The 23,197-nt window shown below is 39.4% G+C and overlaps 1 protein-coding gene across 5 annotated transcripts in view; it reads left to right on the top strand.

Moving 5' to 3' along the window:
• Positions 1 to 21,749, top strand: part of fhip1b (FHF complex subunit HOOK interacting protein 1B) — a 33,097-nt gene extending 11,348 nt beyond the window's left edge. For 3 of the 5 annotated variants that reach the window (XM_028435839.1, XM_028435838.1, XM_028435843.1), the window contains 9 exons: positions 728 to 958; positions 3,516 to 3,761; positions 4,335 to 4,502; positions 4,688 to 4,767; positions 5,485 to 5,657; positions 5,995 to 7,296; positions 9,349 to 9,527; positions 12,015 to 12,177; positions 17,947 to 21,749. In XM_028435839.1, coding sequence (XP_028291640.1) covers positions 728 to 958; positions 3,516 to 3,761; positions 4,335 to 4,502; positions 4,688 to 4,767; positions 5,485 to 5,657; positions 5,995 to 7,296; positions 9,349 to 9,527; positions 12,015 to 12,177; positions 17,947 to 18,266 — 2,862 coding nt within the window. In that variant the 3' untranslated portion in view covers positions 18,267 to 21,749. The remainder of the gene's footprint in view (positions 1 to 727; positions 959 to 3,515; positions 3,762 to 4,334; positions 4,503 to 4,687; positions 4,768 to 5,484; positions 5,658 to 5,994; positions 7,297 to 9,348; positions 9,528 to 12,014; positions 12,178 to 17,946) is intronic. The other 2 variants (XM_028435841.1, XM_028435840.1) reach the window with 2 other exon arrangements.
• Positions 21,750 to 23,197: the final 1,448 nt, after the last annotated feature.

The following is a 23,197-nucleotide window of genomic DNA, read 5'->3' as shown; positions in this document are numbered from 1 at the left end:
CCCTAGTGGTCAAGGTGTGATTTGAACCTGCAATTCTCTGCTTTCTAGTCTGTTTCTTGAACTCTTTTAATTCAACTCTTTAATTCAACTCATTTTTGATAATTTTATATTATGTGTGACTAGTTATAAAATTATTAGTATAAACTTAAAATTTGTTAGTATTTACACACATTTCTGTGAAATATTCTGTATATATATTATTTAATGTTTTTTTTTATTGTACTCTTTAAGGTGGCAAAGTATCCAAGGGCTCCAAAAAAATAAGACAGTGAAAATTATTTGACATATCAGCCTTACACCGAATGTCAGTGTGAGATTAACTTTTTGCTGCTCCCTTGCCATAATAAATTATTTGCATGGTGATTTAGCATTGTTTTTTTTGTTTTTTTAATGTCAGATACCCCTCTGCATTTGTCTGGGCTTGGGAACAGCACAAGGTCCATTTCCAGTTTCCCATTATGCCTACCACTGCCACCTTGGGACAGTGTTTGTGAATTATATATAGTCGCTTGGATTTTTTTGATTACATATGATTATTTGTAGAACATTTTCTAAAACAGTGAAAAACTGCTCAAACTTTTTTTTGTTTATTAAATTTTGTAGATTTTAAAATGTATGTGTGAATGAATTAGGAAAAAAAAAATATTGAACTAATCCGTAACTGTGCACGTTTGACACCCCCGGTTTTAAGTTTTTCAGTAATTAATACATTTCTAAATCCCACCAGGTCTGTGTGTCCATGGCTCGACAACCAGTGGTTCTGGAGATGTTGTTTCGGGCCGCACCGGCCCAGCAAGGTTCCACCAACCTGCTGATCTTTTCACTCCTTGTGCCATTCATTCACCGCGACGGCGCCATCGGACAGCAGGCCCGAGACGCGCTGCTGCTCGTCATGTCAGCCTCCGCCAGTAACGAATCCGTGGCTCAGTACATCGCAGAGAACTCCTACTTCTGCCCGGTGAGTGAGCAACTTGTTCAAGAGGAGAAAAAAAGAAGTGTTTTGTTCTTCGAGGATTTTTCTGAACACATATTGAAACACATTCACAATGTTGCTTTTAATTTATTAATTACCAAAACAATTTGTACAGTGATCAAATACTAAAGTAATTGATTGCTACATTCTGCTTTGAACTTCAAAGAAAGAATTTGGTGGAGATGTTGTGTTCTATTTCTAAAATGCAGGAGGAAGATGAAGTTGCACTCATACAATTTATCCTTATCTTCACTCTATCAGCTGTGTTTCAAATAATGGTGAAGCTAACCACTCACATCACACAGTGTTTTCTCACACCTTTAATGTGTCACCCTTAAAACATCAGACAACCAGTCGTTTGCAGGAGACGTTTTCAATCTCAACGATCTAGATGCCCCACAGCAGCCATTAGATATCACTGACGAACAGAATTTTACTTTAAATGTCTGTACCATCACCATAACAACTTATACTTTTGATAAAGTACATCATGTATAATAATAATTTATCAGTAAAAAGATATATCATGTGCATTGTTATGATAAACCAAGGTTTTTTGTAACAAAATCATGTGCAAACAGACATGGCCTAAAAAGCAGAAGTGACATAAACGGTGTAAGTTTGGTTTGTTTACATGCATACAAGGCATGGAAAAGTTCAACATTCCATCAGATTTCAAACCTACTCAAACACTCCGTTTGTTTTTATTGACGCGCATTGCATTGTGGGATGTGTAGTCTTGTAGAAACTAGGGGCTCTATTCTCCCATGCTCATAAGTCAGAAAACCTGCGCAGCGGCACTGTTTTTGGCTGCATGCTATTCTGCCCCTGTACTTGGGTCAGTCACTGCGTGGCCCAATCCCAGTTACGCCCCTGGGTGCAGCGGCCCTGAAATGTGGGCGTTCCTATTCAAATATAGCTTTATGCGCATTCTCCCGGTGACTTAAATTCTTTTTCTTTTACATGCTTCTGAACCTGGAATAAGTCCAGCGCCCCGAGAAGGTGAAATATTATATTGTACTAGAAATATGGACGCAGTTGCAATTTAAGCCACACGGACTCATGGAATGGCACGGACTAACACAGTCACCGGGTTCAATATGTTCACATTGAACCGTTCTAGACGGGACAAAATGTGTTACATTTCATTATACTTTATCCGTACCGTCCACTCCTTTTCCTGGTAGGGTGGTGGGAGCTGCATCGTGGAGGTGACAAGCTGTGCGCACCCGAGTTGCACGCCTCAGCCACTGCTCAGTAAATGAAACTCTGACAGACCTCAGACATCTGTCCACGTTGGTCACAGTTATGTCCAACAATTTTCAGACTACGTCCAACTTAAAGCCACATTTTGATCCACTACAGAGTAAATAATAAGCGAAACAAGCTGTCAAATGCAGAAGTAGGTGTAATGTGCATGAGAGGATGGATACCAGAAACTGTTCCCACACATATTTAGAAGTTAATAAAATCACTTACCATACAAACAAACGTCAATCTGTCATTAGTATCAGAGGGAAAAAAAGAGAGATTTTAACTGTGGCTCATACAGAAATATGCGGCCGATCCTCACACTGCAATAATCTGGTCAATAATCTGATCAAATCAACCGGTTACATTGTTCATTAACGAAGGTGTTTCAAATTAAAAGTGCACTTTGTAATTATAAATGGGATTTTTTTTCTTCCTCATTTAAAAACTGCATTTTGTGTTTACTTGTGTTATCTTTGACTAATGTTTAAATTTGTTTGATGATCTGAAACATTTAAGTGTGGAAAACATGCAAAAAAGTAAATAATGAGGAAGGGGGCAAACACTTTTTCACGCCACTGTATATTCTGTTTTTTATTGGGCAATGTCCTTTCTTCTCTCTTTTTCTCTGTAGTGTCATGTGTATATATGTATCTTCTATGTTTTAGTATGCTGTTTTTATTTTTTTTAATTTATCTGCAGCTAGAACTGTGCAAATGTCCCCTTGACTAATAAAAGTTATCTTATTCATCTTATCTTACACCTGCTGTTAGCGTAACCTGACCTACAGGATGCATGATGCACTTTTTCACTCAAATTTTACTGCCTACCTTTTATCCTATTGATGAACAAAATGCCCCCATTGTCTTTTGTGAAATTACATTTCTATCTGGTTATCATGTAAAAATACAATTGCACAATTGTCAAATGCAGCTGTGAGCGATCAAAATTCATCACGTCTTCATGATAGATCAATGAGACGTCATTCAAATACTGAGTGAGCTCCTCAACATGAAGGTGCATTTCTGAACTTTTTATTGACATTGTAACAGATTTCAAACCCTATTATATCATCTCTGGATATTTTAAACCATATTGTGCTAATGATAGGAATCTTATAAATGCATTTTGTTTATTGTTGAACCACAAGAAAAGTATTATTTGAGTTTTAGTTTCTTTCCCTTTATTGTTTCTGTTTATAGTAAAGCAGTTTTCTACTTGTTAAACTCATTTCAGAGTGTCCCACTGAGCTGTTGGATTAGTCTGATTTGAAGTTTCTGTCTCCTCTCAGGTGTTGGCAACGGGCCTCAGCGCCCTTTACTCCTCTCTGCCCAGGAAGATTGAGGTTCGAGGAGATGACTGGCACGCCCTGCGGCGAGAAGATTGGATGAGCGTTTCGTCACTCGTCCTCTTCATGAACTCGTTTGAGTTTTGCAATGCTGTGGTGCAGGTCACACACCCAGTAGTCAGGTCTCAACTTCTTGACTACTTACACAATGGCTTCCTCGTGCCTGTCATGGGCCCTGCACTGCATAAGGTAAATGCAGTTTTTTTTTGGGTTGTAAATACCAATTTTTGCAGCATTCAAGATGTCCAAAGGCCAATTAAAGCAGCTCAGTGTTGCCCCTTTGTGGTATTTGTATGAGTACTAAAACCATTGTATGTCTGTCTTTTGTCATGGTGCTACTCTGAAGCCATGTGATGTTGGTGTTATATAAAATACAAAAACAATATCATGTGAATTTAGGATTAATTAGGAATAAATGATTTATTTTTAGGATTAAAAATAGTGCCATTTAAAAATCAAGAAACATGTAATGTTAGTGAAAGGAGCACTGTAAACAAAGGAAAACAGTGTGACAGTGTAGCAAAGCAGAAACTTTACTGGAAAGCGCTAACATACTTTGGACACTTTTTACACAGTAGCTAGTATATGAATCAAGGCAAATAATGACATTATAATCTGCTTATCATAACCCAAAAACTTGCCAAATCTAAGGAATGCATGTAGCAGTGTAGCAGTCTATTACTGGTACTTAGACACGCAGCAGTGTTGATATGTATTCCTCTGTTTTTACACGTATGCATTTGTGCACATTTGGTCCTGCAGTCGTCGGTGGATGAAATGATAGCTAGCACCGCCTACCTGGACCTTTTTCTGCGCAGTGTGACGGAGACATCTCTCTTGAAGACGTTCCTTCGGTTCATCCTAATGCATCGCCACGACAACGACACCATCCTGGACACACTGATGACACGCATCAGCAGCAACTCCAGGGTTAGTGTTTGTGTGTTTGCATTATGACCACCGTCAAGAGAAGTGAATATAGTCAAGCTCTTTTAAGTATTCATTAAAGGTTCTGAGGAAATGATTTTAGAATGCAGTATGCATTACAGCTGGAGGGGTATGAGGTAGCTGCAGACCAGTCATATTGTGTTTAAGGTGTTGATTGGCCTTTGCAGCTCTGCATGGTGTCGTTGAGTCTCTTCAGAACTCTGCTGTCCCTAAACTGTGAAGACGTCATGCTGCAGCTTGTCATCAGGTCTGTTTGCACATCAGACTTTTACTTTTTAAAAGATTATTTTCTCTTCACTCTGTCAAATTTTAGTTAAGACTAAGGATTAAAAATGTTTTGCTTAGAAAATCTTTACAGTAAAGGTTCTGTACAGTTAGTATAGCAGGTCACAGACATTTGCAAGGCCAAAAAAATACTTTATTTTGAAGGAAATTTCATTTTAGAATGTCATATATTCCAAATTTGCGGTACTGCTGGGCTGCTTTTTTTTAAAAACCATTTTTATGTCTCAAACTACTGATAGATGTCTTTTTCTTTAAACAAAAATATTGTATTTTTGATGTGAGTTTTAAGATGGACAAATTATCACGAGACTTAGTTATTTAACTCTCATATTTTTGTGGATCTGTTAAATGTAAACATGTGCTAGTAAATTTGAGCCATTTTATGGACCTAGGTAATCTAAGTCGCTCACTAAATTGATCTGGTTTATTTGATTCACCAAGACATCTCCCCCACCCCGCCACCCACCCACCTCAGTGCAAATATTTGACTCTTAAACACTGATCATTCATTTACCAAACAGCTCCAGTTTTCCTGATTTGGTTCATGGTTTGCTTTTTAGGTATTGATAGATTCCCAACCCAAATCAGTTAACACACTACTTTTTGTGCATACAGCTCAATCAACATGCTTTTAATTTTCCAAGCTTTGCCTAACATGTCTCTGTCTTTTTACTGTCAGGTATCTGCTGCCCTGTACACACGTCATGCTGAGTCAACGACGTGCTATCAGAGAAACAGACCTGTACGGGAAGTCTGCAAACAAGTTCCTGTCACTAATCCCAGAGTGCTGTCGAGTCAATGCAACGCCCTCTGCTGCCCGGGATGAGGACCGCGAGGCATTCTGGGGAAAAAGTGAGCAACACCCCAAATGTGATATTTTCCAGATTAAGTAAAAAAATCATTTATTTAGTATTGTTCTGCTATTGCCTGCATTAAATTGATTTTTTCACCAGCAAAGAATAATTGCATTGAATTTGTGTTTTTTTTTGGGGGGGGAGAACAGTTAAAGAAACACAGAAAAATTGTAATACAAATTTTGTTCCCCATATTTTGACTTTAAAATCTGTTTTAACATTTTTTATACAAAAAATGAGAAATTTAATCAATGAACATGTAGGTTATATTTATTTATTCATTTTTACAAGATAAAAAGGTCTGTGAAATGTGTTTGTGTGTGTTCTTTGCACAGTGCTCAGCAGTCCGACCACAGAGTTTCAGGCTCCGGCTCGACCGAACACACCATCCCGCTTGTCATTCTTCATCCGCCAACAGAGCAGTGGAGGCGGGCCTTCATCCCCCACCCGCATGGAGCCGCTGCATTTAGGCCTTTCTGGCCCCCACCCCCTTTCCCCTGACAGTCCGATACATCAACAGCACACTCGCACAGACTGTCTGGACTGGGACTCTGGTTACCTGGAGTACCTCAAAGACGCCCGGTGGGGCATCGAGCGTTGTTCCTGGGCCTGCCGTGACTGGTCGGCTCCCTATGATGGAGAAAATCCATCCCCAAACACAGCCTCTCTTCCCCCTCCTCCACCTACCTCTAACCCTTCAATGGCCATGTTTCCGGAACACTTCTCCCTCCAGCAAGGAGGAGGCGCTAACACTCCCAGAGTCCAGCAGAGAGCGGCCATTGTGGCGGCAGCACGTTCAGAGTGGAGTAGCTCGGAGCGAGACAGCGGTGAGTGGGATGTTACAATCGGAAAAAACAACTGCATCAGCCTCACGCCACGCTCAAAGAAACGCAGCTTGCAGCAAGAGGAGCTCCTACCTAAACCGCTTCCTCCACTTGTTACCTCCTCTTCTGTCACCTCTTTGTCCTCCTCTCATGCAATTTCTTCTCCACCATGCCAAATCACCACCTCTGCTGGCACTCTCAGCTACCAGGCCATGTATAACGGGACAGTTTCCCAAGGAGACGGTTGCTTGGACAGCCGGGACAGAGGACTGGAGGTGAAGAAGGTGAAGAGAGACTTAGGAGAGCAGCAGTATTTGGATGAAAACGCCAATCAAAACGGAACTATGGTGAGCGGCTCCACTTTACCAAACAATGTTTTTAGCAACAGCAAAATCACTATCACTCAGCCAGCAGCTGAAACCAAACCACTGATGAGAAACATCTCAGAGCCCCACAGCACATCCACAGATCTTCCAGAAACCAACCAGCTGCAGCAATCTGTAGAGAGTATCATAGAGGAGTTGCTGGAACAAGCGCCTGAAGATCATCAGCAGCCTGGAGACTCCAATGGCCAGGGCATCAGTATTGAGGCCTTCACAAAGGAGCTGAGGGAGCTGGAGGATCAGGTGAACAAGCACAGCAGAGCAGCCTGTCAGACTGAGGACATCGTCAGGGAGAGTCTGTCCGCTGAACTTCAGGAGGAAGTTGTGATGGAGGCAAAGCTGGCGGGCAAAGTAATGGGAGACGAGGCATTGGCGGGCATCTTCAGTCCTGCTCAACCTCTTAACCAGCCGGTCTCCCAACCGTACACAGGTGAGAGTCCACTCTCAATCCTAATTACTTTTATTACTGCAGGGCACAGATTCAGTTCTTCATTTTATTGTTTATTTCATTCATTTAAAAAGCAAATGCAACAACAACATTTAACATATGAATGAAAAGGAGCAGAAAGAAGTAATAACTTATAATGTCTGCCCCCATCAACACAAAATCATTAACAGTTCCAGTTCATTGAAGCTGTCTGATGCAGCCGTTTTATCAATTACAAGACATCAATACACAATAATACATATATAAACAAAAGTTGATCTGCTACTCTGCAGGGACATTTTTGTAACAATGAATATTTAACATTCTTCTTAAATACATGAATGGACTTGGAAGTTTTAATTTTACAATCCATAGTGTTCCACAGACTGACTCCTTTGACTGAGATACTGTACATCTTTCCTTTGCAACTTATTGAAACCTGGGTTTTGTAAATGAGAAAAGCGAGAGAACAGCTGCTCTGAGAATGGCGTTTGTTACCACTTTGTACCGATACAGACTGTTGCCCTGTGAACACAAACGACCCAAATGCAATATGAAAATATTTGATCAATTTAGCTTCTGAATCCGAACAAAGCAAATGAGCCACAGGTTTGAATACAGCTTTTGTTTTATTTTTAAACTGATCCATATTCGGTATAATAATCAGGTTCATTCTCAAAATCGAATCGCTCGTTTCTCATCCCACTTTGGATATCTCATCGAATTCAGTTCGTTAGTTTTTGAGTTGACTGTTCACTGAAAAATAAATTAAATAACGCTGGCAAGTGGAAAAAACGTAACCTCCTTGGTGGAGGTAATAAACTACAGTATATACACTAATCAACATCTAATAACTATTGTAACTATTTTTTTCATTTTCTTTTATCCTTATTTGATTTGATATATTATTGCATTCTTGGTGATTACTTGTAATTAATGTATGCCTTTTTTGCACACACATGAATATCTCTGTGATTTTGTATTAACATTAGGGATGTAACGATTAATCATAAGGCAGTTAAAAATCGATTCATAGGTATCACGGTTGATATCGATTTTCTGAAAATTGAATCGCAGTACTTTTTTAACCAGCAGAGGGCGCTATCCACAAGTGTAGGCGGCGGGCGGAGTCTGCTAATACTTTCTTTCTGGCCGCCTTCTACTCTTAAATATGTTAATAAATGATTCATTACCCCTTTAGCACCGAAAGAATATCTGTAATATCACTTGAATATCTGTAAAAGTCACGCTTCTCTATTAGCTCTGTCTACTAGCATAGCTTCTCTTCTTCACTGCAAGATATCTGCATGCCAACCGACCACTGTTACCAGCGCCCTCTGCTGGTCCAAACAAATATGACGTAAATCAGTGCAATCGGTTTGTTTGTTTTTTTAAAGTCCAATTGTTAAGGCACACAATACATTTTCAGTTGCACTTTTAAAAGAAAAAGAACTTTGCATTGTTTATTATAGAACCAGAATTTAAATTAATAGGTTTCATTTTCATTTGTATTATTCCTTTATTTATTTCATTCAAGATTTATTTTTAGTTAAATTGCATTGTTTTGAATAGTTTATCAAGGAATTCTTTTGACAATGAAAAAAAAGGAAAATAATACAGTATTTTCTAGTTTTTTTCCCTAAAAAAAAAATTTGTCTACAGTCCCATTTTGTAAAATAAATCGTGAGAGAATCGTATCGTGAACCCAGTATCGTGAATCGAATTGTATCGGGAGTTGAGTGAATCGTTACATCCCTAATTAACATTAAGTATGATTGTGCAATGACAGGAAAGAAGATCTCATCACATCATCTCTGATACAGATCAAATTGTCACATCACAAATGCATCACCAATAACTGTCAGGCAACTGAAGTGCAATAAAACGTATGACTGATTTTTTTTTTTTTTTTTTTAAGAGTGTTGCAATGCCGATATATTAGCTCTAGGAATTGTAAAAAGCCTAATCACTTTAACTCAAGGAATGGATTTAGCCCTTGTGGAAATGTGCTTTGTGTCCTCTCATGGAGCGTTTCTTCACTCTTTGCCCTTGCAGGTCCATTCATGGTGGTTCTGTTTGCCAAGCTAGAAAACATGCTCCATAACTCGCTGTACGTCAACATTCTGCTCACTGGCATCATGGCCCAGCTGGCCTGCTATCCTCAGCCTCTGCTGCGCTCTTTCCTGCTTAACACCAACATGGTCTTCCAGCCCACCATCAAGTCACTGATCCAGGTACAGGGCAACACTAAATGTATCCATTTAGAAGAGGAGTGTCAGACACGTTGGTCCCTAGTTTGAGTAGGGCAGCGCTATACGAACGGTACGTCTTGAGGCCTTGTTTTGTAATTATTCACAGCGTGGGCAGAAGTCGTGCTGCCACAAATGACTTCCTTTCTTTTTCTTCTCTTTTTTTCTTGTGATAAGCCAGTGAAGTTCTACAGTGTGTGCAAACAACTATTTTGTCACCAGTTGACCTGAATTACTCCGATACTTTTCAATGTTTTTAAGCTTATTTTAGCACTTGTCTTTCTTTTCTTAAAATCATGCTTGTTTCCGACACGCCTGCTGCTGCCATTTTTTATTCAAGCAGAGAAGGCGGGGGAACAGGGAACAAGGAGGCTTGCAGTGCACACGCTGGTCTGGAGGTGAATTACAATAAGCTGTTTGAGAGGGGAGACTAACAATAAATAGGCGATTGTTAATAAAATTACTTGGTGAAAATGCTGTTAACTTCATGGTCGATTACTTAGACTAATCGCTGTAGCACTAGACATGAGGCCTGTTCTTCCTGGAGGAGGTGAGGTACCTTTGCGATCAGGATGATACCCTCCTCATTTAGCTCAATCAAATGTCCCCATTATTCAGGGCTGTGGTTCAGCAAGGGTGCACTCAAACTGGTAGGCAAGGCGAGGCCACAGCACAAGGGCCCTCCCACCCCACGGCTGGTCTAGCCTGAGTGCACACTCACACTGTGCTAGAGCACGAGTGTGTGCAGCTAGAGATCTGAGCTGGCCAAATGATAAGAGGTAAAGGGCCTGCAAATGTATAGTGAGCAACAGTTAAAGGTCCCATATTATGCTATTTTTCAACCATCTCCATTTGTTATAAGAACCCCAGAAACATAGTATTTGAGGTTTATTTTCCCAAACTTGCCTGTTTTCCGGAGTTTTAGCCCCTGACAAGTCACTTTCTGAGCAATTCTACACAAACAGGCTGATTTACCGCCTACTTATGCATATTCATGAGTGGGCGTGTCTATAGACGGGACACTGACTTCCTCCTCCCCGCACTGTGACGTAGGGCCAGAGGACGGTCTGCACTCCTCCCACCCACTAATGCTGCTTTATAAACAAGAGACAGAGCGTGGGGGGTGGGCGTTCGCTGGTACATACATAGACTGTAGAAAATACATACAAAGCACTCCTCGAAGGATGCTTCACATCTTAGTGGGCATGTCTGTTTACATGTCAGTCACGACAGAGAGCTTCCTGGAGGCGCGGCTTCTCCAGCTCAGTGCTGCATCAAATTTGTCATCAAAGTGGGAACACGTCATCAAATTGGAGTGAGGTGTTTTGGCTCGCCCTGCAGTAAGAAAGAAGCAAATCACCCTCTAACCAACGATTGAGGGAATCAATGAAAAAAACACTTTGGCCATAAAGGCAAGCGATAAAAGATAACAATATCTCTAAAACAGTATTTACAATAAGACTTAAGATCAGTGCAGGTTACGTGTCCAATAAATGACAGCAGCGCAGCATAACAAAGTGCTATTTAAGTTGTATCGTGAAAATTCCTGTATTATTTTTAATTGTTATATACACTACCGTTCAAAAGTTTTAGAACACCACACTTTTTCCAGTTTTTTTTATTGAAAATCATTCAGTTTATTGTTTCATTGCACTCTGAAATGAAAGCATAGAACAAATTAGCAATTTGAGTTGAAAAAGAAATCATGGAATCAATTTCTAGACCAAAATATATTCTAAACTTCTGACACATCACAGTACAGTGTTCCAACACTGCTTTTATGCAGACAGAGGGGGTTGTAAGTAATCAATAAAAGTTGGAACACCTGTAGGAATTAGTGGCACCAGCTTTAAAGACTGATCCAACCTTCATTGCTGCAGAACAGCTTTAAATTGTTAACCCACTTCGGGTTCCCTGTCTATTTGTATAATTCTGAAATGTAATGTACATTTAAGTTTTGGGTAACCAAACTTTTATTTTAACCTCTAGCTGTTCATTACTTACCTTTGTACCATTTAAACTATTCATTGGCTTGCACAACTTGAACTGCAATAAATAACTGAAAAGAGTAAATTAAATAAAATTAAACTAAACTGGGGCTTTAAGCCTTTATTCGTCATGTATATGTGTTGTTACACATATATATTGAAAGATTAGGGTGTTGTAATACTTTTGACTGGTAGTGTACAGTATATATGTATATGGAATTAAATAAGGTCTTTGGGGGTAATGATCAATAATTTCCTTGAAATGTTTACTTGGCCTTGAGCTACATATACGTCCCACAGTGCCTGTCTTTATTGTGATTTTCACTTTTCGATTGTATTTTGTTTCTGCAATCTTAACTCTGGTGTATTTGTACTCATAATGAGAGCTCATCAGGTGAATTTACTTAGTTATCCACTCACAGTTGCAAAACCTTGTACTTGTATTGAAAAGTCAAAATTAAAGTAACACTCAGATCCTGCTCAGGTTTTAGGATCTGTGAAGAACCGCATCGAGATATTTGCAGCCTCCCACGAGGACTTCCCCGCTATGCTAAAGAAAGCTCAGCAGTACCTGGTGGCTCGAGGCAGAGTGGACTGGAACGATACGACTGCAGCAGTTCCGCCGCTGCGACGCTCCGATTCACTGGGTGAGCAGTGGATTAACGGATTTCCTTTCAATAAATAAGTGAATAACAAACATTAGCATACATACATTTACCTCAGTAATTCATTCCACGATTTGACTTCCAATCCAGAGACACGGATATGAACATCTCACATCACCTTCCTTTCTTAAAGCCGCTGCTGACAATAGTTATTTTTAATAAATAAAGACATGGTGTAGGCCTCATAGATTCATAAATCATCAATTGTAAGCTAGTGTTTTCTCATTAATTACAGATCCCTAACACTTGCATATTCCTTAAGTACAGTATGTGACATCTTTGTGGAATCTTACATCTTTGATCATATCTTATTTTAGCCTGCCCAAAAGATGTTACTTGTATTATGGTGTCCAGTCTTAAAGTAAAACTAAGTAACTTTTTCACCATAATAATTTTTTCTCGTAGTCCTTGTGAGGGTAATACAAGTGTTTATGGGGTGATTGGGGGGTCTTTCATCCCCCCCTGCTGTCTCTGGCCAGAGCCAACAGCACTTACAACTTTCCTGCATCCAACCCGGTGGAAAGACGTACTGCTTTACGGCAGCCCAATACAAATTAATGATAGATTATCACCAGCCCTGTGGCTGCACACGGTTGTCTACAAATTCACTTTAGTCAAACTTATATCATGGCGGAGCCAGCAAAAAAACGCAGAGAAGACCTTTGTCTGAGGAATGGAGCAACTCCATGCAGTGACAGCTCAGCAGCAACACACAGCAGTCGTCATGGCAACAGGCACGCATACACACTTGCAACCTAGCTCTCCATCAGGCAGCACACACGCAAATATCCATCCAATTATCTATCCATCCATCCATTTTCAGAGCCGCTTTGTCAGCACACAAACACATCACACACATGTCCACATTCCCTTCCGTATTACTCCCACATCATTTATTTAATATACTTGTGTTTCTTTCTGATATTGTTCACATGGTCACATGGGACTATATGTGTGAAAACACCCTTAGTGTAACTGTTGTATTAGGATTTTTCGGTAATTGGTTACTTGGTAGAGCAAAGGTCCGCATGTAGCTGTGAGGTGGGGCAGGCAGCTGGGGGTGCGGAGTGTTTACGACAGTGACATAACCAAAGGGACCTTTAGGCAAATTACTCATGATGCACAGTATATAAGGTATTACATATTCTTGAGTTGTAGCCAGTTGTGGTACCAACATTGTACACACAGACACGGTTCTTGTGCAGAGTCTCCAAAATTGTCTAGAGCACACACTGCCACAGACTTGTTGCTCTGCAGTCTGCTCTTATTAAATCTTTCAGTGCCAGCCGGTTTCAGAATTTCTACCCCCTCAGAGTCAGTCGTTTTTGAGCATTTTGACTGATTTTGAAAGACCCACAGAATATTTTGTACTATGACAATCTGAATTCTGGTTCTGAAAGATTAAAGTCTCAAATTTCATCAGAAAAAAATTATTTTGTTTCTAGCTGGTTTCGTTCTTCTGTAATCAGCAGTTGAATACAGGCAAGTTTCAAGCATTTTTTTTTTTTTTGCTTCAGGGACACCCCACCATTGGTTTCCTTCTCTAAAACTACAAAAACAACACTGCTTTTCATGGCAAAATTATTATTTTGCTATCTGTGTCAGAGTTGAATAGATTTCTTACTTTATTTTGGCCGTCCTCCAAGTCTCTCCCCCGTCATTCTCCACACACGCAACTCCTCCTCTTCCCGGACATGCCGAGTGTCACTGCTTGCCCTGTTTTATGATCGTTTTCTCTCACCATCGCCACACTCTCAGTAGTCCACTTAGTTCCACACATGCTGTGGTCGAGTGTGCACTGCTGTGAGCTGGTGGGAACTTCAGCATCAACTCTCGTAGCGCCATTTTCTGTCTCGTAAACTCCTTTCCTCTGGGCTCTGCCCGTCACGGGTGATCGCTCATCTTAAGGTGCGCTGCTACCACCTACATGTCACCTATTATTTTGCTATCTGGCTCACAGTTGAATGTTTTGCTTACTGTATTTTGTATCTGCCCCCCCTCGTCAATCACACAGACATAACTTTCTCTTCCTCCCGACACGCAGAGATGACCCGTTTGGCCTGGTTAGTTGATGGTTTTATCTCAAGATCGCAACATTATAGATAATCCACTCAGGTCCACACATGTTCTGTGTTAGTATGTGGTGCTACAATATCACTCCATAGCACCATAATCTCACTGGTCTCTACCTCTTCCTCCTTAGCTGATGGCAGCATCAGTGGCTAATCTATCATCCAAAGGTGTGCTGCTGCCACCTTCAGGGCACAGTTGGTCACTACACCACACTACAGTTTAGATATTGATGAGGGACCTTCCCTGTGTCTTTTAGTAATTTCTGTGAAAAAACACTATTGACGTAATGTTACGTCAATGGCACTGAGCGTTTGGATTTGAAATGACATACTATTACGTCAATGGCACTGACTGAGTTAAGTGTGTATCAATCCAAATGTGTGTCAATCCAAGTCTGTGCGTCTTTTAACTGGTGACAGCCACTATAAAATAAAATGAAAAATAGGAGCCCTCTCCAATTGTAAAAGTGGCAAGTGAATGGTCAATGTAGAAGTGGTGAGGGGAACCGAGCAGAAGAAACAGGTAGGGAACAAGAAACTAGGCACTACACATACGACACGATGTAATGGTGAGGACAGTGAATGTTTTTGCCTTTTATACACCTGACGTCCTCACCAAATGTGGCCAGCTACAGGGTGATCAAGCCTGAGCTTGCGTCCCATAACTGTTTCTCGCTCTCTTCTATGTGCAGCTTTGGCCCACTTCACTCTCGATCTGTGCCCTATGATCTCTTCTACTGCTCTTTGCTCTCTTCATCTTCTTTCTTGGTTATTGGCATGTTGCAACCAACTCGAATAGTTGCATATTGCTACTTACTGTACATGTTTTTTTTTTATTACTCTCAATCATCTAAGAGGAAGTAGCTTTCATGTTTTGATGGAACTGCTCTTTGCTCTCTTCCTTTGAAGTTCTCTTTTGCTGTTCTTTGATCTGCACTCCTAAGTGTTGTCATTGTCATGATGTAATTCCTTAGCCAAGGAGTGCACAACATCCTCATCAAAGGGGGGCAACTACAGGGTGGAGTCCTCCACTGGCGTTTCTGCGGTTGTACCCACCTTCTCAGTGACATGGGTGCTGATGCTCTGTGAACTGTGGTTTTGTTGTGAAATAACAGGGCATGCGACTGATTTTACTGGTCAATTCGATTCCCTTGCAATTTTCTCCTGGGATTTAAGCAATTCTGATTCTTGCCTTTGCTCTGTCAACCATCCTCCCTTTCCTTGGTGGATTCTCTGCCACCTAAGTGATGTTATTTTTCCCAGCCACTGGTGCACACCTGTCCCATGCCCAGTCGTGAGAAACCTGGTTGTTTAATTGGCACAGCCCACAGGACTATGCAAGGCAGGGAGGGTCCTCTTCCCTGAGTCAAGTCTAAAGCTGATTGCATACCTTGACCTGGGAGCATGTCATCTCATGTATCTTTGCCAGGTCGTTATTTGTTTCCCACTTTCTCCTATCTGCAGCTTTGGGCCACTTCACACTTGAATAGAGTGTGAATTAATTGCAAACTACGGCTGTTTATTAAGGTAAAAATGTCTTGCTGCTAATGGTAGCTTGAAATGGTGGTCAAGTCTTAAGATTGTTGTGAAAGTTCTTAAAAATGTATTAAAACTAGTACAGTGCCCGTCGGAAGTATGCATTCATGTGGGAGTATAAAGTGTATAATTGCGTATTTTTGTGCATTTTTTTGTATAATTATTGTTTTTGTTACTCATTTTTACATTTTTTTTGTTTGGTGTATTTTTCTGTAATGTATGTTTTTGGAGTCATTATGTGTATTTTAGTATCTTTTATTGTCTTTTTGTGCATTTTTTGTATAATTATTGTTTTTTGTTGCCATTGCAGTGTGATTCTGGAATTTTTTTGTGTATTTTTGTATCTTTTTTAGTGTAGTTTTGTGCATTTCTGTTGTTGTTTTGTGTATTTTTGTATAAATATTTAGTTTTGTGTATTTTGAGTCATTTTCATATGTTTTTTGTTATTTGGTGTATTTTTCTGTAGTGTATATTTTTTTGAGTAATTTTGTGTGTTTTTGGAGCCTTTTTGTATATTTGTATTCATTTCTGTTGTCATTTTGTGTACTTTTTGTATAAATATTGTTTAGTTTTTAGTTTTATTTTCCTCATTTAGTATATTTTTATTATAAATACTGTGTGTGTGTGTGTGTGTGTGTGTGTCAGCCATCTCCTCCGTGCGTTATCTATCACACATGCGCGCGCTTCTTGCACATAATCCGTCGCAGGTTGTTAAGAGAGACACGGTATCTACGGTACGCCAGTTAAAGGGGACATATCATGCTAAATCCACTTTTTTAGCCCTTAAATGCATTTTGATGTATATTTAGATTGTTTAGAAGCACAGAAAAGTTCAAATTAATCTCTTCAGGTGCTCCGTTGATATCTTTATATTCTGTTTTGGTCATATTTTTCAATCTTTTTCGATTCTCTATTACATTTTTTGAACAATAACGTCAGCGGAACTGCCAAATTAGGACATCGACTCCAGGCCCAACACTTCGAGCAATCCGCCATTTTTATTTCTTGCTTTTATTTTGTAGTCCAAGCTCCAGGATGCAGAAGTTACGAGAGGAGAAATCAAAATGTTTGGTTGTTGGATGAAGTAACCCACACGCTTCATTACACCGTCTCCCAGCATCAGAACCTTTTCAAAGTATATATGGATATGGACTAGATTTATATAGCGCTTTATCACCACACTGAAGCAGTCTCAAAGCGCTTTACATATCAGCTCATTCACCCAATCACTCTCACATTCACACACCAATGGGACAGGACTGCCATGCAAGGTGCTAGTCAACCACTGGGAGCAACTTAGGGTTCAGTGTCTTGCCCAAGGACACTTCGACACATAGTCAGGTACTGGGATCGAACCCCCAACCTCTCGATCAGAAGACGACCCACTACCACCTGAGCCACGGTGCCTGGTTGAGTTTTATTTTTCACAGAAATGTACCCACATCTGTGGGTAAGATCATTTTTGTGTGTGCGCAGCACTTCAAGGATGACTGCTTCATCAACCTCCGCCAGTATAAAGAAGGATTTGCCGAAAGACTTTGTCTGATTGAGGGTCAATTCCTTCTATCTTTGGAGACGACAAACAGAGCACTTCGGTAAGCTGTAAATAACGCTAAAAAGTGTGATGATAAGACGTCCCTGTCATTGTTTTGTTAGCATTAGCAGTTGCACCGTCTTCATATGTTAACGCTGTGTGCTCGTTTTAGATCCTTGATGATATGGCCTACGTGGTTTAATTTAAGTCTAAAGTTTTCATTAGTCATTTCATTTTGCCGTTTTTGTCTCCGAAAAGACTATTAAAATGCATTTCGTGACGTTAGCTTGGCGCTAGCGTTAGCTCGGTGCTTGTGTTAGCTCACTTGTTAGGGTTCTGCAGGTTCATCATCTTCATTTTCATCTCGCTCCGCCGGGTCCGACTCTGGCTCAAACATGTAAAGCTGGATGGACAAGTCTTCTGTTGTTGACATTGTATAAATAACGTGTGAATAAACTTTTTCTGCGCCGCTACATAGCCATATCTCTTCTATCAAACTACAAAAATGGCCGAGCAGGGTGGAGTTGAACCTGGAGAATTTAACCTGTGTAATATAAATTTAATAATTGCAAATATATTGAATAATTGTGCAAATTTTTCACTTTGCAGTGAAGAGTCGCAAATCGTCTTTTGGAGACCTGATCCTCCGTCACACCAACAGCCCAACCCGGGCTCGACACGCCGCTCAGCTGGCCTTCGCACATGTCCGGGATGGCAGCCAATCACTGCACAGTGCTCTATTCCGGGGAGGTGGTGGCAGTGGTGGTGGAGGAGCATCGGGCCTGGAAAGACAAGCAGAGGCACTGCGAGTGAAGAATGCAGTCTACAGCGCCGTCATCTTCTGTGAGTTCCTCAAAGAGCTTGCTGCCCTGGCTCAAGAGCATGCGGTCACTCTTCCATTCCCGCAAAGCGAGGAGGCTGAGGAATAGACTGAAATCTCCTTCTTTGCACTGATCTCTCAAGTGTTGGACAGAACAACGCACCAAGACTTTGTTAATGAACTGGGTCGCTGCAGTGATGCAGGAAGAGGCATTTTGTACCAAAATATTATTAATGTAAAATTTGCATATAATGTATTATATATACATGCTGTACTCTCTCAGTGAATACATGAGATTTGGGAGGTTGCATATGCATTAGTAATGTGTGGTGAGGCTCATGACTGGGGGGGCATTGACTTTTTCAGAATCAGATTTACAAAAATATGAACACAGAAGCTAATACAACATTTGGACTCTAACTTTAACTTCTAATAAAAAATCCATCCACCACTTCTTTTAGATAAAAATGTCCTTTATGAAAAAAATAAATAAATCTGATGCTGCACTTCACTAACCACAATGATCATAGTTAACTTGCTGTCTCTCACCCCGAGGCTAAACAGTAGAAGAACAATCCTTGGGCTCATGAGCACCCCTTACATGAGGCAAGAGCACTGTTTGCCTTACTTTGTGCCTTTTCACTGATATTTTATGAATGATCATTGAGCCCAAACAAGTTAGACATATTATTTTATGTCATCTAAATTATATAAATTCAGGGCCCATAATTAAAGTGTTAAAATTTTAGCGATGTACAGGAAACCAGCAACTTGCTCCAACTTCATATCATGCAGCACAGTTTGTTTTGGATTGTTCAATCCAAGGTGATGCAGTCACCTTGCTGCCTAACTGTGAGTCTCATCCCCAAATTTGTACAGGAAATGGTTAAATTCGGCTATTTTTTTCCGGGGGGACAATCTAAATGATTACATTGTGTGGAAAATGAATAGATTGGTGCACACATTTTGTTGCATTTGTAATTTATCATTATTTGCCTCATCTGTCTATCCTGACTTCATGTCACTGATGCACAGTATGTACATGCACCACCTGGTGGTATATGTAACACGTAAAAAGGGAGATTCACACACTGGTGCTTGTTAATATTCTTAAGTTTTAATTTGAAAGGTTGCTTACAGGTGGCACTAAAAGTAGTAAACACCAAAAATAGTTTGAAGTGATACAAGAAGCTGACGGAAACTCAGACACTGGAGCAACATGATGGTTCAATGTTTTAAAATGCTGCACAGCCTAGAAACCATGAGAGCATTCCTCAGCTCCTCACAAAGGAACTGGAAAACTTGATTCCCAATGTTTTCTTGTCTTTTTACTTCCATCTTGACATATCAATTAAGTCTGTGACTTGACTCCTATCCAAAAGCTCAAGCCAAGTGTTAATAAGCTATTAAAGAACTGCCATCAAACAACATTTAGAATATAAAAACAATGCAACAGTGCTAACATTTATTTTATATTTATGATGGTTATTGAGAAGAACACTAGAAGAAAGTATTAAGTTGAAATTTGGTCATATTAGGGACTTTTGCATGAAATTGGCCAAGCTGAACCTTTATTTGTTGACCTTTAACTAGCAACTATTTCTGTTTTAAGCGATAAACCCACAGCTTTACAAAAAACGTAAAAGCTAGTTCTGCTTTATTTTAACGTCCGCTCATTTCAGCAGGTCTGTTGATGGCAAGTATCATGTTTTATTTCTATTCTGATCTTAACACAGCTGCCCAATGTTTATTTAATGCCATGTGTAAATAGCAATTATTGTTATATTTCATTATTTTTTGTCCAAAATTGAGCAAACAAGTGAAAGGCCTGTGAACATGTACTTACTACTTCTATCTGCGCTCCTGCCATGTCTCTTCTCCAGTTTGATACAGTTTTTCTTCACTTTGATACCAAGTTCAGGTGTTTGCAGCCTCTCAAATCCCTCACCTTTGTATATGTAATGGCCCATGAAACTTTTTGTACTGAATTTCTTAACATCTTTCGTATCCAAGCTTTTAGAGTACACGTTTTTGCATGTCTGTTAAGGTCAAGTTTGTCACCACACAGCACAGCAAAAGTGTTTGTCTAGTAGAGCTAAGCCTACTTATCCTATGTTAGTGTGTCTGATTTGTCATGATGCTGACTTAGACACTTCAGTCGCCAACGTCACACTGCTATCTATTAGCCATGAAATGCCATCCATCGGTTTACCTTCTCTGAAGAACAAACAAGCAGAGCAAGCTTTAATCTCGCGTTTTCCTTAAAGTTATGTTATGAGTAACTCAGTAAGTCATGACTTGAAGTCACATTTAGTATGTTATAAGGGAATTTTAATAGTGGAAATTAATATTTTGGCATCGTAAACTGTCATTTTGGATGATAAAGTACATTGCTATACACACATCACACAAAATGCATGACTGACACAATCACCACAAACTTTTTCAATATTATTTGGGGTGTTTTTTTGCACACACCTTTTACACCAGGCTTTCGTGCAGTTTTTGTGTGAAAAACAAAACCATTCACTATTCACACACAATAGGAGTTTAATTGTACTGTGTCCAAATTGTTCCTTTGAATATTCTGGTTTATTGGAGCTGGTTCTCATTGTTGGCAACAGGCTTTCTTCTGTTTTTCAACACTCCCATTAAAAACAGGAGTGTTGGATTGAATTTACATCTGGGAAATTTATGTTTCATTTTTGACAGTACGGCAGCTACCGTGGTGAGGGACTTTAAAGTTGTAACAACTAACTTTACGTTGATATTATTTAATTGAAATTATGATTTAAAATTGACTTAAATAAGTTTAGAAACCAAGTAAAAAGACAGCTTGTATTTAAAATGATCTATTTAAAAAACAAAACAAGGGTAGCTAATTCTGAAGCAGATAAAGTACCACCTTTTTTTCCTGACAGCACTGCTGTAGATAATTGTCTTAGATGATCAGGGTTCTGTTTTTGTACGAAGTGTCTAGTATGTTAAATCATAATGTACTTCATCAGAAAGTAGCAAAGTTTCAAACTTACACTACATTTTGTTTTCCATTTTTTAATTATTGTTCAAGTTTTCTCTATATTTGGAACTAAATGTTGAGAAATTGCACACGAGCCAAAATGTCCAACTGTCTGTCCTCTTTTTAAGAATTAATTTTTCTTCATTGTTTGCAGCATCTGATGCTTTCTCTCTATTGAACATCTAAAGGACTTTGTTGCTTCTGACAGAGCTATTGGGCCATATTGTGATGCCCATCACAGGACGTACAACATAAGATTTAGTTTTTCTCTTTCCTGTGATCTATGCAAATCGTTGTCGAGTGTCCTCATAATTGAAGCTGATGTTCTAGTTTGGATTAATCTAAATACTGTACAAATGTGCACGCACATGCACACAGAGAGAGGAAATTGCAGAGGTACAGTATATGATGGAAGACAGTGACCATAACCTGAAATAGTGTAATAATGAATGTTGTCAGAAGTATTTTTCTATGATAGCCTGTGAAGGTGAGAAACTTATAAAGAAGCAGCTGTCATATGATCACTACAAAGGGAATGTTTTTATTTATTGATAAATTCTTTTCTCAGCAGTATTACAGTTGTTCTGTCTTTTCTTTCACTTTAAAAGAAACTTGCTTTTTTCCCCTGCCAGCCAAAAAACGTGTTCAAAAATTGTTGTGACTAGCTGATTCGAGGAAAAATCCTATAGCTTCTACCTTGCAGAAATGTGTGCATGAAGCATTTGTTGTATATAGTAAACACAGATATACCATTCCTCTGAAAAAGGTTTCTTCTTGGGATGTCTGACATAAATCACTATATTGTGGTTAAGCTTGAGATTAGTTTTTTTCTTAGACATCATTTTTTACAATAGTCAGAAAATAGGGATGTAAAATGGCGTCAACAAATTGTAAATGTATGCATTTGAATGGATAGGTGACTTTTTTTGCCCTCGTAATGTAAATTCAAGAATTGGTATTGCTAAAATGTAATCTGTATAAAGAATGGTAGTATGTGTGATCTGATCAGCAGCTGCTACAGTTCTTCACTAAAGTGAGTTATAAACTGGAATTTGCAAGGAAATTAAGAAAATTATAAACTCATACTGGGCTTAACCTTAGACACGTTGATCCCAAATACCAGTTTTAGATATAACTACTCTCTCCTTCCCTCTGTTCACGGCCACCACCATTATACTTAAGCTCCACACTTGCCACCAGATTGGCTGAACTGATTACACAACACAATAAGTACAATATGCACAATTATAACATCACATCTTACTATAAAACAGTTCATTCTTCCCCACCCTTTCCATTTCCTACCCTGACTCCCTCTTCCCTGTGGTAAGTTGGATATTGGTCAGTAATTGTTAAAATCATTCAAATCTAAAAGTCTCTTCTTCAGAAGGGGCATCACCACTGCTGCTTTAAAGGCTGCAGGGAAGGTTCCCGTCTGAAGAAAGCAATTCACAATGTTTAAAAGTTCATCCCTGAAAAATCCATAAAATATCTTAAAAAATGAAGTCGGGATTGGGTCTAAAAGACATGTGGTGAGTTTGCCTGTGCAGAAATCTTTATCAAGCATCTCAGCATCAACCAGGACAAAAACTGTCCAGTGTTTCCTCAAGTAAAAATATAGTCACTCAGAACTGTTAAAAACCATGTTGCAATTAGATAAAATATAACTTTTGATAGTGTTGATCTTTGCTCTGAAGTGGTCTGAAAACTGCTCACTGAGAGGGAATGGTGTGTCAACTGTTAATATCAGGGTTGAGTAAAAGAACAATAGATGAAAATAAAACTTTGGGTTTATTGTTATGAGTGGTTTTTATTTTTGTAAAATAAGAGTTTCTTGCATTTTTTTTACAGCATTATTATATATGTAACAGTATCTTTTGCTGCCTCTTGACCAGGACTCCCTTGAAAAAGAGGGTTTTAATCTCAATGGGACTTTCCTGATTAAATAAAGGTTAAATAAAAATAAAAATATGTTTTTAACTGATCACAGAGCATTTGATGGTTCATTGTTGTTTTTTCTC

Source organism: Gouania willdenowi, chromosome 21 (genome assembly GCF_900634775.1).
Source record: "Gouania willdenowi chromosome 21, fGouWil2.1, whole genome shotgun sequence".
Classification (NCBI taxonomy): Eukaryota; Metazoa; Chordata; class Actinopteri; order Blenniiformes; family Gobiesocidae; genus Gouania; species Gouania willdenowi.
The sequence above is the reverse complement of the archived record's forward strand: the minus strand, read 5'-3'. Positions and strand labels throughout refer to the sequence as shown.